The following is a 17,553-nucleotide window of genomic DNA, read 5'->3' on the forward strand; positions in this document are numbered from 1 at the left end:
CGGAATGGTCCAGGGTGATTCCAAGGTTTTTGGCCTCAGCAACTAGGAGAACAGAGTGGCCACTGTATTAGTTAAAGTTACTATCTCCTTTGTCTCCTTCAGAATTTTAATTTATGGAGGTCACTAAGTGAAGACATGGAGAGGCCAATGCCATTAAGAGAAGATTTTTATTCTATTCCCCAAGAGGAGGGGGCATGCTACGCCACGCAGGGCCCTAAGAGGAGCACCAGGTTTGGACCAGGAGGCAAAAGGAGCAAGGGCAAAGCCAAGGCCAGAGGACTTATTGGGGTTTCTGAGAAAAAGTCAGTGCAGGGCAGAGCAAACAGTTCAGGATTGGCTAGTTTAAATAATTCCAGTGGGCCTTGAGACGTGAGGCTGTCCCTAGTTGTCTGGTACCTGGGCCTGGGTTGATCAGGGCAGGGGAATTACTGATTTGATGTGTGAGAGTTTGATAAGAAGGTTGCAGGGGCTAAGGTCTGGATTGGTTGTTTGCATATGAAAGGCATACTGGAGACTGGGGAGCCCTGTGCTCTAAGAATTGGCTGGACTATGAAGGGGCAATGTCCCCTGAGTCAGTAAGGCCACAAATGCCAGAGTATCAGGAGTACAGAAGGTATAGTAAAAATAATTGGCCCTGTGATGAATGGATGCCAAATAGACACATCCAGAATCACAGAACAGTTATGTATACCAGCTGCTAGAAAGATACACCTTGAATCCTCAGTGGCTTGACCTAATAGAAGTTTATCACTCATTCACATCAAGTTGAGTTGGCACCAGGTGGGGTAGGGGCTCTGCTCCATCAGTCTTCAGGGACTCAGCTGACAGAAGCTGTGCCATCTTTAGTGCCTTCTGAGATCACCCTGGGTGGGTGGAGGATCAAGTAGTTGGTTTCCGTAGGTCAGGTCTGGAAAGGGTGACATTGCTCCAGCCCATTCACATGGCCACACCCAACTGCAAGAGGGCGGAGGCGGGGAATGTGGGGGAATGGGTGCCCAGAGGACAGGGAAATCAATTTGATAAAAAATGGGTCAGTTCTGAAGGCCAATAGCTGTGAATGGCACAGGTCTGAGAGGAAGAATAGGACATGTTAAGTCTGAGATATATACAGAATAGACTTTCGAGTGGTGATGGATATATGGATCTGAAATTCAGGACAAAGTTCTGGACTGGAGATACATGGTTGACAGCTGTCAGCATCTAGATGGGTTATTTCAACCCATTAGATGGGATGAGATTACCCAAAGGGTGCAGGTAGACAGAGGGGCTCTCCAACATGAGAAGCTCATGGACAAGAGGAGGAACCAGCAATGGAGATGGAAGAGACAGCCAATGAGGCCAGAGGTGGGCCAGTGAGCTGGTGTCCTGAAGGATATGTGACAGCAGTGCCTTCAGAAGGAAGACTATGTCAGTGACTATGCTGATGATGCTGAGGGTTGACCATGGGTACAGCTATGTGAAGGTCACTTCTGACCTTGATGAGAGAGGCTCCCATGGAATGAATGGTAGGGGCAAATTGGGATCATAGCAGGTTTAGGAGAGAAGGGAGGAGAAAGCAGAGAGAGTGAGAACAGGCAACTTGCAGCTTTTGGCTGTATAGGGAAAGCAAATAAATAGAAAATCACTCAGAAAAGTGGTCAAAAGGTTTTGGGGTATTTTTTTTTCTTTGGCAAATTATTTTATACCATCATATTTAATGAGGATTTTTTTATTGTGGTAAAATATGTATAATATAAAGTTTACCACTCTAACCATTTTTAAGTGACAATTCAGTGGTGTTAAGTACATTCACATTGTTGTGCAACCATCACCACCATCCATCTCCAGAAATTTCTCATCATCCCAAACAGAAATTCTGTCCTCATTAAACACTAACTCATCCTCCTCCCTACCCCAGGCCCTGGTAACCTCTAATCTACTTTCTGTCTCTATCAATTTGATGACTCTAGGTACATCATATAAATGGAATCATACAGTATTTGTTCTTTATTACTGGCTTATTTCACTTAGTATGTGTCAGAATTTCCTTCCTTTTTAAAGCTGAATAATATTCCACTGAATGTATATACCACATTTTTCATCCATTTATTCATCAACACTTGGGTTGCTTCCACCTTTCGCTATTGTGGATAATGCTGCTATGATCATGGGTGTACAAATATCTCTTTGAGACCCTGCTTTCAATTCTTTTGGGTATATACTTGGAAGTGGAATTACTGGATCATATGGTAATTCTATTTTTAATTTTTTAAAGAATCTCCATATTTTCTTCCATAGCAGCTGTACCATTTTCCATTCCCACCAGCAGTGCACAATTTCTTCACATCCTCACCAAAACTTAGTTTCTGGGGTTTTTTGTTGTTGTTGCTGCTGCTGCTGCTGTTGTTGTTTTAATAATAGGCATCCTAATGAGTGTAAAGTGATTATCTTACTGTGATTTTGATTTGCATTTCTCTAATTAGTAGTGATGTTGAGCATCTTTTCATGTGCTTATTGGCCATTTATTCCTCTTTGGAGAAACATCTATTCAAGTCCTCCGTATATTTTATTTTATTTTTTTAAGATTTTTATTGGAGAATTGGGGGAGGGGAACAGTGTTGGGGAATTGGGGAAGGGGAGCAGCCAAGTTGTTGTCCTTCAATCTTAGTTGTGGAGGACGCAGCAAGCTCAGCTCCAAGTCCAGTTGCATTGCTCAGCTCAAGGTGCCGAGTTCAGTCTTTAGTTGCGGGCGGGCATAGCCCACCATCTGGAACAGGCAACCTTGTTGTTAGGAGCACATGGTCTCACCACCTGAGCTATCCTGCCACCTGTTGGCAGCTCAGCAGCAGCTCTGCTCAGGTGCAGCTCACTGGCCCATGTGGGAATAGAACCAGTGATCCTGTTGCTCAGAGCTCGCACCCTTGAGTAAGCTCTTAACCAAATGAGCCACTTGGCCAGTCCCCTTTGTACATTTTAAAAATTGAATTGTTTTGTTGTTGTTGACTTGTAGGCCTTTATATATTCTGGATATTAACCCCTTATCAGATATATAATTTACAAATATTTTCTCTCATTTCACGGGTTGCCTTTTCACTCCGTTGATAGTATAGTCATTCCCACCCCTCTTATCCATGGAGGAAACATACCAAGACCCCCAGTGGATGCCTGAAACTGCAGATGTTACTGAGCCCTATGTATACTATGTTTTTTCCTATGCATACATACCTTTTCACCTAAAGGAAGGTGGCTTCTCTTTGGCATATTCAAATTGCCAGCATCACTACTCTTGCACTCTGGGTCATTATTAAGGAAAATAAGACTTACTGGAACACAAGCACTGAGATACCACAACTGTGCATCTGACAACTGAGACTGCCACTAAGTGACTAACGGGCACGTATATGGTGCGGATACTATGGACAAAGGGGTAATTTACATCTGGGCAGGATGGTGTGAGATTTCATCACACTATTCAGAATGGTGCACAATTTAAAACTTATGAATTGTTTATTTCTGGAATTTTCCATTTAATACGTATTTTTGGACTGCGGTTGTCCAGGGTGACTGAAACCACCCTGGCAGATAAGGGGAGACTACTGTGTCTTCTGATACACAAATCAAAAGCAGCCTCCTCAGAAGTTTGTAAACTGTATCTCAAAGATTCCTTGGGTAGCATGAACAAGCAAAGTTCATTTGTGGTTTGGGATTGGAGGACCCAGGCCTTTCAAGTGGGAAAGGCCAGTTGCCTAGAGAAAGCCTGATATGCAGGTTATCTCCCTTGACCGTTGAAGTAGGCATGATTTGCACATTACTTGTGAAGAAACTAGCGATTGCAACTGAAGCAGACAAAACAGCAGAGATGCCCAGACTCTGGGATGTTGAATCATATTCCAGAAAGCTTCTGTTTCCTCAAACATAAACCAGAAGTGAACACACCCCTGTGGACATAAGTGTGGCAGTACATGGAGACCAGGGAGCCATGTCATAAAATGTGGAGGCAGAGAGGAGTTAGAGACCACTCCTGGGCCAGGGCTCTTGCAAGCCTCCACATTTGCATGGACCACCCTAGTTCCCAAAGGGCTTTCATATCATCTTCTTTAAACCTTACAGAAACCTTATATGTAGACATTCCTATCCATAGCCTACCATGTTACTTGGGGGTCACTGGACGTGGAATTGAAAGTTCTGCTGATTGAACAGCTTAGCCACCAGGCCAGGCACTCTGTATGTCTTGTAGCCTCAATTTGTAAAATGTGGATGAGAATGGCAAGCTCATCAAAGCTTACAAAAGCCCCTACTTAGCCCAGAACCTGGGTTGAATAAATGTGGGTTGAATCTGAGGACTAATGTGAGAACCAAAAATGAGAAATGACTTACAATGGCTGGGACTTCAAAGAGAGCTATGAGCAAGTAAACTATGTGCCAGGTGCCCTATATCAATTATCTTATTTCATTTTTATAGCAACCATGTTACCCCATTTTTAGGACGTAGAAACAGGCTCAGAGAGGCTAAGAAATTTAACCAAGCTAACACAGTTATGAATGTTAAACACATAATATAACTTTCAAGGACCTACTCCCCCATTAACTTTTTATTAAAAACATATAGAGGAGTTGAAAGAATAATTCAATACATACCCATGTACCCTTCCCCCAAGTTCAACAACTGTTAACATATTGCTACATACTTTAGCTTGCTTTCTACTATTTTGAACTAATTGAAAGTAAGATATAGACATCATGAACTTTCTTTAACCCCTGTTATGGACTGAATGTTTGTGTCTCCCTTCTACCCAAATTCATAAATTGAAGCCGTTACTCCCAATATGATGGTATTTGGAAATGGGTCTTTGAGAAGTTATTAGGAGCAGATGAGGTCGTGAGGTGGTGTTCTCATAATGGGAGTACCCTTATAAGAAGGGACGCCAGAGAGTTATCTTTCTCTGTCTCTCCCTTCCTGCACACACTTCTCTGTCTCTCCCTTCCTGCACACACTCATGGAGGAAAAGCCATGTAAGGATGCACAGCAAGAAAGCGGCAGTCTGCAAGCCAGGAGGAGAGCTCCCACCAGAACCAAACCACAGGAAGCACCTTCATCTCGGACTTCCAGCCTCCAGAACTGTGAGAAAATTAATTTCTGTTGTTAAACCACCCACTGTGTGGTATTTTGCTATGGCAGCCTGAGCAGACTAAGACAACCACTAAATACCACAGCATACATCTGCTAAGAATAAAGACATTCTCCTACATCATCACACCCAGGAAAATTAGCAATTACTCCATAATATCTAATATCCTATCCAAAGTCAAATTTTCACCAATTGTCCTAAGAATATCGTTTTTATAGAGGCTTTAAAATTTTTCAACCAGAATCTAAGCAAGGTCCGTCCACCCATTATATAACACTTTTTAATCTAGAACAATGCCCCTGCTCCCCCCCCCACGCTCCCCTCATTTACAACTTTGAAGAGCCCAGGCCATTTGTCTAATAAAATGTACCACTTTCTAGATTTCTCTAATGTTTCCTCGTGTCTAAACTCAGATACAGTATTTTTGGGCGAGAATTCCACTTAAGAGATGTTGTCTACTTTACATTGCATCATATCAGGAAGTATCTGATGGCAGATAGTAACATTAAGTTGGAACACTCGGTTAATGTGGTAATGGGGACCCGCTTTTAACCTCTACGCAAAATAAGAACCACCTCAGCGACTTTTCTTTACACCCGCTAAGTCAACTACGCTCGCGACCCTCAGTTCAGGGTTCATCACCTAAGATTCCCTGTCTGGCTCCTACGCCCTACTCTTCTTACCCATCTTAGCCTTGGTCCAGCACGACCCCGCCCCTGCCCGACCTAGCCCGGCCCGAGCCTCTCTGCCTTACCGCTCCCAGCCCCGCCCGCCCTGAGGACGGAACCAATTGTGTCTGGCACTCCGCTCGGCGTTGCCCGCTCGGACTCTGAATGTCGGAGCGCCAGGAGCCCGAGGACGCTGTTATCCGTGGGCTTCCGGGTGCAGGTTGTTCCGCCGCCGCCGCCAGGCCGGAATTTCTGGAGCTGTTGCTGTCTCTGTCGGTGCGCCCAGCTCAGCCACACCATGGGGATCCTGGAGAAGATATCCGAGATCGAGAAAGAGATCGCTCGGACGCAGAAGAACAAGGGTGAGGGCCGGCTCAGAGGGGCCTTCCTTCCTTTCTGTCCGCCCCAGTTTTCCTGTCTGTTAAGGGGGGGGGGGGATGTTGTTCAACGGTAGAGCTGGAGCCGGCTCGAAGGCCGCGGAGTAGTGCGGGATGAGTGCCGAGGCAGGATGAGTACCCCTCCCTTTGTGCTGAGAAGTCCGGAGGAGACCTCACACAGATACACCCTCGCTCAGCAGCCGGGAAACCCTGGGTGGAGTAGTGGAGGCAATCAGGACTCTGGAGGCTGGTGGATCTAACTTTGAACCCTGGCCCCACCACTTACCTGCTGTGAAACCTTGGAAAGTCACTTTACCTCTTTGAGCCTCAGTGTCCTCATCTTCAAATGAGGATAATAATCCCCTGCCCCATCTTAGCTCACAGCTGAGTTAAACTAGATAGCATATGCAGAGCGCTAGGCACATGAAGAGCACTCAGCATTTAAGGTAAACCTCCCAGCATAGATAGAACATACGAATAATGAAGCATCAAATCTGGACTTGGGATTGTAAGGGCTGGAAGAGATCAGAAAAGAGAGGTGAGGAGAGAAGAATGGTGACACCTAAGAAGGCTTCCAGGAGGAGGTGGAGCTTGAGCTGGTAGAGGGAGGGTATTCCAGGTGAAGGGCACTGCTGAGGCAAAGGCATGGGAGCCTAGGTGAGCATGCTGTGTTCATGGGACAGTTAGGAGAACATTCTAGATCAGAAGGAGGATCTGGAGTAATGGGGGATGCGACTGGCCAAGGTGGGTGAGGCCCCGTGATTGGCCAGACCTGTTGTGGGGTTATAAGAGCAGGAAGCAAGGAATGCAAGGTGGCTGGTTTCAGTGTCTGTCCTTCTTGGCTCCATTTAGTTCTGAAGGCTGAGGTGTTCAGGGGCTTCTATCATTCGTGCATGCCATAAATCTTTATTGAGCCCTTACTATGTGCTAGGCACTGTGGTTAAAGTAGTGTACACAGCAGGCACATCCCTGCCCTAATGGAGCTGACCTTCTAGTGGATAGCCTGTAAATTAGTAACCAAATAAACAAGACAGCAAAAAATTCTGTGAAGACAAACCAGGGTGATACAGCAGGGTGTTTGGGGTGGGGCTGGGCCTACTAAGGTGGAATGATCAGAAAAGACCACCATGAGAAGGGGACATTTGAGCCAAAATCAGAATGAGAAGATGGAACCAGCTATGTAAAAATCTGGGGGGAAACTGTTCCTGGCAGAGGGAACAGCTGGTGCAAAGGCCCTGAGGCAGGAACAAACTTGGTGTGTTTATGGATCAGAAGGTCTGGGCCTGGAGAGCAGTGATAGGAAAGGAGAGGGCTAATCATGTAGGGCCTTGTAGGTTCTGGGAAGGAGTCTGGGTTGTGTTCTAAGGGCAGTAGGAGCTAGTAGAAGACAGTGTTAAGCCAGAGAGACAGAGTCTGGTTTCTGTTTTAAAAGTTTCCTCTGGCTTCCCTGTGGAGTATCATCTACAGGACTCAAGGAAAGTAGCAGGGAGGCTTAGAGGAGGCTAGAGATGCTGCCACTTTGACAGCGGTAGAAAAGGGGAATGTAGAGGCGATTAAGACGTAGTCCTTCCTTTTGGAGATGCTCAGAATCTCATGAGCTGGGATGACAGGAAGGACCATGGGAACCTGACTGTTGCTGAACCCATTCTTGATGATTTCTCACTGTCACCAATTCACTTATTCATTTGCTAAAACATTTCCCGAACACCTGCCCTGTATTGGAAGCTGGGGAATACAACTGTGATTGTCCCAGTCCTGCCCTATGAGAGGGAGGGAACTAAAGAAACAAGATAGTCTCAAATAGTGATAAGAACCATGAAAACAAAAATCAGGACCATGATGCAGAGAGGGGCCTGGGGAGAGGCGGGGTTACTGTAGATAGTAATAATAACCGACTTTTATTGGGTGCTTACTATGTGCTAGTCATTATTCTTAGTGCTTTCTTTAAGCCTTACAGAAATCCAATTAAGTAGTTATTGTTAACACCCCTATTTTGCAGGTTAAGAAACTGATGCACAAGAAGATTAAGTAACTTACCCAAAGTAAAATGGCCAATGGTGGCAAGGTGGGATTCCAACACGGGCTCTTAACCTCTGCATGACACTGTCCCCCAAGGACAGTTAGGGGAGGCCTCTTTGAGAAGGAACAAGCCCTGGGAAGATAAGATTGAAACAGAAGGAACAGAAAATGCAAAGTTCTGAGGCAGGAATAGGGTCAGCATGTTCTAAAGAAACAAAAAGAAATCCACTGTGGCTGGAATGTAGTAAATAAAAGCGAGAGTGGTAAGAGATATTGCTGGGGAAGTAGTCAGGGACCAGGTCACCTAGGGCCCCGCTTCGCACTCTCAACCACCGCCTCCTTTTATAGCGAAGATTTTGTAATACCACCTTTACTGTCCTGAAATCAATTCTCCATCAATAGTAAACTTTTGTACACATAGAATTTGAACTATATGAATATAAAACCCTAATAGTAATATAAAGGAGAAGAAAAAGGAAAGTAATTTATAATAAAAATAGTGTGTATTTCAATATGCAAATGCTGGGCCACAACCAAGATGTAATGAAGTTACAGTGAAGTAGTGAGATGCTTGTGCCTCAGAGTAGAATCGCTGGGGAGTGGCAGCCACCACGCAGACCAGCGTACGTGTGTTGTACTGGTGCCTTGGGTCCTCTACAAGAGGTGTCACCGTTGTCGGCCTGGGATCCCAAGACGGTGAGCAGCTCTAGGTAGTTTCAAACAAAACATGCCATTGCCTTCCCTGAACATACACAGGAGTTGCATTCCTGGAAATTTCAGCATTTATTCACACTGCAAAAAATACCCTGTGTTTTCATGTGAAACAGGTTCTAGGCCCCTGTGATCCTAACCCAGGTTTTCCCTCTGGATGTCTCGGGGATATGAAAAGTCAGGTGGGACACAGGACAATTCTGGGCTGTGCTGGACTGACTATACCTTGTAAGGCAGTTGGCTTCCCTGGGCCTACCTACTAAATGCCTATGAGGCCTTCACAATCAGAGGGACAGAGGAAAACATCCCTGGGAATTTCCAGAATGCTCCCAGGAGTGGTGCTGCCCCGGCTGAGAACCACTGACTTGGGGCCTCGAGATCTCTCAGTAAGGAGACTAGCTTTTATTCTAGATGAAATGAGAAACCAATGGTGCATTTTAAGCAGAGGGCTGGCATTTTCTTTCCTGATCTCCTTGACAGTGATTGCCAGCTGGTTCTGATATTCCTGGCTAGCACTTGGTTGTATGTGTGGCCCCCCGTGACCCACAGGCTTGGATACTTTGGACACTTACCTTCCATCTTGCTTATCGTCCTTCAGCCACTGAATATCACCTGGGCTTGCTGAAAGCAAAACTTGCCAAGTATCGGGCCCAGCTCCTGGAACCATCCAAATCTGCCTCATCCAAAGGAGAGGGCTTCGATGTCATGAAGTCGGGCGACGCCCGTGTGGCACTGATTGGATTTCCCTCTGTGGGTAAGGTCAGTGATGGTCAGTGTGGGCCTTGGGGAGGAAGGCAGGTTGTCTCCTTTCAAACATGACTGTGCCTCTTCTCACTGGCCCTCTGGACTAGCTCCAGGAACAGAGAAGACCCAGGATCAAGGCCCACCCCTATATCACCCTAATAGAACATTCTCTAGCAGAATTAGCTCCACTCACTCTCGGACTCATCCGCATTTATTGAATGTGCACCATGTGCCAGGTGCTGTAGCTACGGCAGGGAACGAGACAATTCTGTCCCTGCCCACACAGAAACCCCATTCTCAGGGGAGAAAAGACTGTAATGGAGTATCAGGTATATCAAGTAGTGAGGACTGCTTTGGAGGAGTGTGCAGGGTGGCAGCTGACATCCTGCCAGTTTATGTCGGGGGTTGGAAAAGGCTGCTCTGGTGAGCAGAGGCCTGAAGGAAGTGTGGGAGCTTTCAGAGCCCTGGGGAAGGAATGTTCCAGGCAGAGGGCACAGTGGGTTGCAAAGGCCCATAGGTGGGAGCTTGCTTGGAGTGTTCAAGGGGACCAGCGTGGCCGGGTCTGAGTGAACAGCAGTGGGAGACAAATTATAGAGGGTGGATGACCTTGGGGGGCACCATACAACTTTGGCCTTGAGTGAAGAAAAGTGAATTGAGAGCCACTGCAGAGCTTTCTAGAAGACTTCCTCTGTAAGCTTCTTAGTTTAGTGTAAAAGCCATATTTAATTTTTATGTGGGGAATAAGATAAACATCTTGAAGGGTTTTGAGCAGAAAAGGAACTGAGCCAACTGGCTTTTCTTTTTTATAATAAATTTTATAAGTCTTGGATTTACAGAAAAATTACAAAGCTAGTACAGAGAATTCCTGTATACCCCACACCCAGTTTCCCCTAGTACAGTACAATTGTCACATGAATGACTCAATATTGATGTGTTATTTTTTATTTTTTATTTTTTATTTTTTTAAGGTTTTTTATTGGGGAATTGGGGGGATGGGAACAGTGCTGGGGAATTGGGGGAAGGGGAACAGACAAGTTGCTGTCGTTTTTTGTTCTTCAATCTAGTTGTGGTGATCTGTTACTATTAACTAAAGTCCATACTTTATGCAGGTTTCCTTCATTTTTCCTGTCCCAGGAGAACACATTATACTGACTTGTCATGTCTCCTCAGGCTCCTCTTAGACTTGCCTTGATTTGATGACTCTGATAGTTCTGAGAAGCGCTAGTTAGGTATTTTGTAGAAAGTCCCTCAATTGGGTTTTGTCTGATGTTTTTCTCATGATTAGACGGGTTATGGGTTTTGGGAGGAAGGCCACAGAAGTAATTGCCATTTTGATCACATCATATCATGGGTCCATACTATCAACATGACTAATCACAGTGGATGCTGCCTTTGGTCACCTGGCTAAGGGAGCGTTTGTCAGGTTTCTCCGCTGTGAACTCATGGCTTCTTCCAGTGTTCACACTGTCCTCTTAGGAGGGAAGTCACTATGCAACCCACACATGGAGTGGGGACTTAGCTCCACCTCCTGGAGGGGAATGTAGCCACACAAATTATTCGGAATTCTTCTGCCTTCATTTTATTTTAATTTGTGCCTTCATTTTATTTTAATCATTTATTTGTATCAGTATGGACTCATGGGAATTTATTTTATACTTTAGGTTCTAATCCCATACTGTGTTACTTTGTTACTCAGATTGTTCTAGCTTTGGAGCTATTTCATTTGGCTTTTTGACATACTCCTGTCATGTTTTTTCAGCACTTCCATACTTTCTGATGCTGCAAGATGCTTCAGGCTCATCTTGTATATTCCCTGCCCAAGCCCTAGAATTAGTCATTTTTCACAAGGAGCCCTGGCTCCTTTTATTGGAGAGTGGTGTTTAGAAACCAAGGTCTGGGCACTGACTGACTTTGAAAAAGAACCACTGGTTGGGGGCCGGTGAGGAGGCTGCTCAGATACAGGCCAAGGGAGCAATGACTAGGTGGCTTGGGCCAGATGCTGGACCAGTTTTTATTTTTAATTTTTATTATTTTTATTTTTTTAGCTGAGCCATCCTGCTACCTGTTGGCAGCTCAGCGGCTGCTCAGCTCGGGCTGGACTCGAACCGCTGTTGCTCAGAGCTCAAACTCTTGAGCGAGCTCTTAACCAACTGAGCCCTGGACCAGTTTTTAAATCAATTCAGCTAAAAAATGTACTGAACCCGTCACCCTGGGCCACACATAGGGGAAGTTGGTAACAGCTACCATTTCTTGAGTGCTTGCTGCAGACCGGGGACTATACTCTGCCCTTTATATGAATTTGTTTTTTCTTCTGCCTGTACAGTGGGTATGTGTGTATCATGGGGGGCAGGATTTGATCTGCCCTCTAACGACACACACACACACACACACACACACACACACACAGCAAATGGCATCATACCTCCATTGCCACTGGCATTTTCACTTCACCATGGACACTTGTCATGTTCATATATTAGAGTTACCTTATCTCCTAACAGCTGCCTAAAATGCCATGCTGTGGTCACAGGATCATCCACAGTCTGTTACTCCCCTGCCCGCCCCACTGATGATACTAGGTTGTCCAGGCTTCGACGACGCTGTAGTGGACATACTTGTGCTTGGAGCTCTGCTCACTGGAGCTTGTGTTTCTGGAGGAAGAATTCCTAGACGCAGGCACAGTGGCTCAGGGGGTTTCGGTTTTTAAAGTGGCCATCAGCCCTGCAATTACCCACCAAATAAGCTCTAGCTGACTCCATCTGGGGACAGTTGGGGACGTTTCTTAGTGTACCCACTACACAGTGTTGTGTTGGGTGGTTTGTGTGTGCTGGGCAGGTGCAGATTGGACTGAGACTGGGCTCTCCTTCTAAATCTGTAGAAAGATTCCTTCCTGATGGCATTTAAGTGCTTCTTTATCTTCAAGAACGTTCTCACCCCAGTTGGATTTTATTATCAGTACCCAACTGCATTCATTTTCTCCTTGTCCTCCAGCATTGTTGGCTTGGGAAATACAATGCCATTTTCATAATCATCTCAGCCACGTAGGATGAGGCTGGGAAGTTATAAAATACTCTGGAAGCCAACTGCTGAGCCCTTGCCGCTCCTACCCCCCTTCCCCCCGCCAGCCTTTTGCAGTTCACTTAGGATACTCCTTTCAGTCCTCCCATAGAAGGTGAGCCCCCTTTTTAGATATGGTTTTCTGGCCTGTACTCAAATTCCTTTAGTGACAGGGTGTTCATGACTCCCCAGCCTCACAAAAGCTGGACATGGAGCGGCTCAGCAGCCTCCTGCTTCAGCTCCTCAGAAGGAGCCCGCCCCCACGAGCCCCCCAGCCAAAGCGGGCGGGCTCTCCCCCAAGTGTGCCCTCTGCCGGCTGAATACCCTCACAGTCTTCAATCCTGCCATGGTCCTCTCTCATTTTCCCCAATTTTGTATAATAAAAATTTCCAAACTGCAGAAGAGGTGAAAGAACAGGTACAATATGCTCTCTATCTAGAGGCATCACTGACTGACATTTTGCCATATTGCTCTATCTCTCTATTTATGTGTGGGTGGGATTTTGTTTTTGTTTTGACTGAACCATTTGGGAGTAAATAACAGGTGTCATGCTTCATGGCCTTATACAAATCGTTACGCTTGTACCTTCAAAGAATAAGGACATTTTCCTACTTAAACACATCCTGTTATATCACACTAAACAAATGAACCGTCACCCAGTAATCATGCCCAGACTGTTTTCCAATTTCAGTAGTTACCCCAAATGGCCTTTGCAGCTAGTCTGTCCAAACTAGGATCCATTCTAGAACCACCTGTAGCCCCTGTGTGTGTTACCCCTACATCTGCTTTAATCTAGAAGAGTGCCTTCTGCCATGACCCTGATTTGTCATTGTCCTACAGAAAGTTCATGCTCCGGCGTGCTCTGCTCACTTCCTCATGCTGCACTTTAGCTAATTCATCTATTCACTGCATTTCCCAGGACCTGGAAGCTGGGAGCGTGGGCCAGGTTCCATATGGGGGAGGATGTGCCAGAAAACCCCTGAACTGTTTGTATTGAAAAGACCACTGGGTTAAGGAGGGGACACCCTATGTCCCCTCCTTATAGTACATTCCCCCCATACAGACACACCGGCAAGTCACCTGCGGGGCCCTACTGTGGTGGCTCCCAGAAGTCAGGCCCTGTCAACATCTATTTAGTGGCTTTGGCACCACTGAATTGTCCTTGCCTGGGGATTTTTATTGGTGGTTATAAAATGGCAGTTTTCTAGCTCCCTTACTCCTTCCTCACTTACTAGCTGATGTTCCCCTGTGAAGTAGCACTTTCTCTCATCAGTGTGGGCTATTTGGCTACTCTGAAAAGTTCTACCTGGAAAGGCAGAACAAATGCTTACGTGTTGGCCTTAAATGACCAAGCAAGATGTTGTGCTCACAGCTGTCCCACAGGCGACAGATGAAGATTTCCAGGCTTTAACTCTTCGGGTGTTATTATGGGCTCATTAGTTTTAGCCTTTTCTTTCAATTTTATTTTCCAGTCTGCCAAGAACTTCTTTCCCAGGTGAGAAGCCCAGGCTAGAAGCCACTCTAGTTCCCAAGGCCTGTGCCCAGGGTCTGGGCCCTGTGGCCAGATCCCACCTCCCTGTCGGGAATCCAGGCTCCAGCCATGGGAGGGCCCAGGCCTCTCTCCAGCAGAGGCCAGACAGAATCAGGGGTGTCCTCCAGCAACCATTGTTCAGTGTCTGAGCAGCCATTGCTTCCCCCAACCCTGCCTTCTAAGAGATTCCCAGGGCAGAGTGTTTCTGGTTTTGAGATCTGTGTTTCCTTTACATGACCCATTCTGGGTTTCAGAAATCTGTGGGTGTATGAGTGAGGTCTGTCCGCAGCTTTCCTGCCTGCCAGTGAATGGGCAGGATGCAGGCAGCACCAGCCCCAGGTCCAGGCGGCACCTTCCCTGTCGCAACTGCCCTCAGGCTTCTTGTTCCAGGTGCCCTGCTGAGTAGATGGGTGCAGGAGGTCTTGGCGGGTTTCTTCTCTTCCTGGTGCTGCCCACTGCTGTGCTTACCCTCTGGGCCACAGCCTCCAGCACTGTGGGCCTTCTGTGCCCCTCCCTGGACTTGGTGTGCTACTTGCCTTATCATCTCCGTTAATCCCTACAGAGCCCCTCAAGGTAGAGACTGGGTGAATACCCACTCCACACTGAGGCCTCTGAAGTTTAGAGGATGAAGTTTCTTGCCCAGGGTCCCCAGCAGAGGTGGGGATCCAAGGCCAGACCTCTGTCTCCTAGCCAAGCCACAGCCCCATTCCCGTAGTGAACTGTGGCATAAGTGTTCCCATTTGGGTCCTTCTCATCTCACCGCTCCCTTCCTCTCAGCACCTTCTCCCACCATCTGGCTTTGTCTCAGACCAGAAGGTCGGTACCCCCTTGCACATCTCGCCTCTCTCTGGGTGAGCAGCAACTTCGGATGCTATGGGGCTATTGCCTGCTTGAAGTACTCTGGGGCCTGGGATGGTCTGGAGGGTTTTGTGGAGCTAGGAAAGGGCCCCTGATTTAAATGGGGAGCCCACTTAGAAACCAGAAAACCAGGTCCCTGTGTCCTCCTGAGACAGGCTTTGAGGCCTTTGAGGAATGGAGGGGTCCTCATGCCCGACACCTCCTGGCGGGGCTGGAAGCAACTTTTCCACACACACCTGCACCCCCATCACCAAGCTGAGAGTGAGGAGGAGACCTCCCTGCTGCCTGCAGCCCACTGGACCTCTCCAAGGAGGCCAGGACAAGACTTCTCAATGCAACGACTGCCTTTTCTCCTAGTCTACCTTCCTGAGCCTCATGACCTCCACCGCCAGTGAAGCTGCATCCTATGAGTTCACAACCCTGACGTGTATCCCTGGGGTCATTGAAGTAAGTGGGGTTTGCTGGGTCCCAGGAGGGGAAAAGGTGTATGCTTGTGTTTGCGATTGTGTATATGTGTGTCATACATGCATGGGGTATGTGTGTGTTGGGGGGTGATGGCGAGGGGGGCGAGTGTCCCTGTGGAGGAAAGCTCTGAACTGAGCTGCTTTGCCCTCAAGCACTGGCACCTCTAGGGTTCTGGCTGCTAAGACCCCTGAGATGCCGGGCCCGTCCTGCAGTCCTGACTGGTTTCAGGAAGCAGGCCAGTAAATGGCAGATCTCCTGGTGCCCTTTGTGCCCCACCCCCCACACCACCCCAGCTCAGGTCGCTCATTGCTGCTTGGCTGGATCCTGTTTCCCGTGAAGCTTCAGAGCCGTGGGCAGCCAGGGTCCTGTGGCCTTGAGCCTCTCACAGTGAAGCACTTTATTGGTAAAGAGCTGTAACCACGAGCAATGAATGTTGTGAGTATAAAAACTAGAGCCCTCCCCATTGGCTCCTTAGCCTGCAGTGAGTAACAAGGCTCAGACATGGCCATGGAGGCTGACTCCGGGTTTCCTACAGTGCCTAGCTGCAGGCTATTGTGGGTATCCTGGCTTCAGGCAGGCTCTGCTCAGTGGCGTCCCATCCTCACCTTCCCGTCTTTTCTCCTGCTTCCTAGTACAAAGGAGCCAACATCCAGCTCCTGGACCTTCCTGGAATCATTGAAGGTGCAGCACAAGGTACGAACGTGGGCACACAGGTCTGCCTTCTCCCTCAGGGGATGCAGGCAGCCTCACTGATTAGATTGGGTTGATGGGCGGGGGGCTCACAACCCCTCATACTCACTGTTCAGTGCTCTCTTCCTAAGGAACACTGGCCAAGTCTGGGAAACCCATCTTAAAGATGAGGAAACTGAGGCGGCAAAATGACTTGCCCAATGCTCACCAGACAGGCTTAAGTCCCCACTTCCACTCCGTGTGTTCCACTCATGCCCTGTGAGGAGCGGGTGTTTGTTAGTTGGTGAGCTCAGACCGTGGCCTGGAGGCCTGTACCTCATTTCGGGTTGTGGTTTAGTTTTTGTTTTTCACTGTTGGTTTTTTTTTTGAGATGGGAACATGCCTATGGCTTCTGGTGGCAGGTGGCTGCGCCCAGCATTTGCAAAGATGGTTACCAACTGCTAATTACCCAGCACTTGCTAAGTGCTGGGCTCTGTGCTGACCATTGTTCCACTTAATCCTCAGCTAGCCCTGTGACGTAGGAAGTGTCCTCGTTTCCTTTTCAGAGCCAGGAGGAACCCTGGGGACAGACAGAGAAAGGGTCTTCTTTAAATGACTGTTCAGCTGTTGAGTGGCAGAGCTAGGACTAGAGCTGCCTCTCTGGCTCTGCAGCTCCACCCTGTCCAGGCAGCGAGGCCTCCTATCAAGGTGCCCAGTGCCATCTCTGCCATCCACCCTCCCACGCTCTACTGCCCTCCTTGCAGTGAGGTCCTGCCAGTTTGAATTGGGCAAAGGGAGTGGTGATGGTTTCCCCTGCCATCCCAGCCAGCATACTAGGGGCCTGGTGGTGGTCTGGCCTCCTGTGGGGAAGCACGCAGGCTGGAGGCTGGAGGCAACTGGCCCCTGGAGATCACCTTGTCCAACCCCTCGTTCTTAGAAGAGGAGGCAGGTCATAGTTGAAACCCACACTATATAGATCCTGGTACTGCGATTTTGGTCCCTGACTGTATGACGTTAGCAAGGTGCCTGACTTCTCTGGTCGTAATAATGGGGTCTGGCCTTTGTATGGCAGTCCCTAAAGCACCTCATCCTGTGTTGTCTCCGGTGATCCTTTCTGTAGCCCCAGATGGGCTTTCTGTCACCCTGTTTTCTAGAAAGGGCAGACAAATTCCAATCCTAGCACCACGCTAGCTTTGTGTTCTTGGGCAAGTGGTTAAGTATCTCTATGCCAAGCCTTAGTTTTCTCATCTGTAAGATGGACATGATAACACTGACTTTATGGGATAGTCCTGAGGATTAAGTGAGGAAATGTTCATGAAGCATTTAGTACAGGGCCTTCTAGGGGG

The 17,553-nt window shown here is 47.5% G+C and overlaps 1 protein-coding gene across 2 annotated transcripts in view; it reads left to right on the plus strand.

Annotated features, from left to right (window-relative positions):
• Positions 1-5,930: 5,930 nt before the first annotated feature.
• The window catches only part of DRG2 (developmentally regulated GTP binding protein 2), a 21,618-nt gene continuing 9,995 nt past the window's right edge, over positions 5,931-17,553 (plus strand). The window contains exons 1-4 of one of the 2 annotated variants that reach the window (XM_019656738.1): positions 5,931-6,138; positions 9,482-9,642; positions 15,431-15,520; positions 16,171-16,231. In XM_019656738.1, the coding sequence (XP_019512283.1) occupies positions 6,075-6,138; positions 9,482-9,642; positions 15,431-15,520; positions 16,171-16,231 (376 nt within the window). In that variant the 5' untranslated portion in view covers positions 5,931-6,074. The remainder of the gene's footprint in view (positions 6,139-9,481; positions 9,643-15,430; positions 15,521-16,170; positions 16,232-17,553) is intronic. The other variant, XM_019656739.1, reaches the window with a different exon arrangement.

Source organism: Hipposideros armiger, unplaced genomic scaffold (assembly GCF_001890085.2).
Source record: "Hipposideros armiger isolate ML-2016 unplaced genomic scaffold, ASM189008v1 scaffold_264, whole genome shotgun sequence".
Taxonomy (NCBI): Eukaryota; Metazoa; Chordata; class Mammalia; order Chiroptera; family Hipposideridae; genus Hipposideros; species Hipposideros armiger.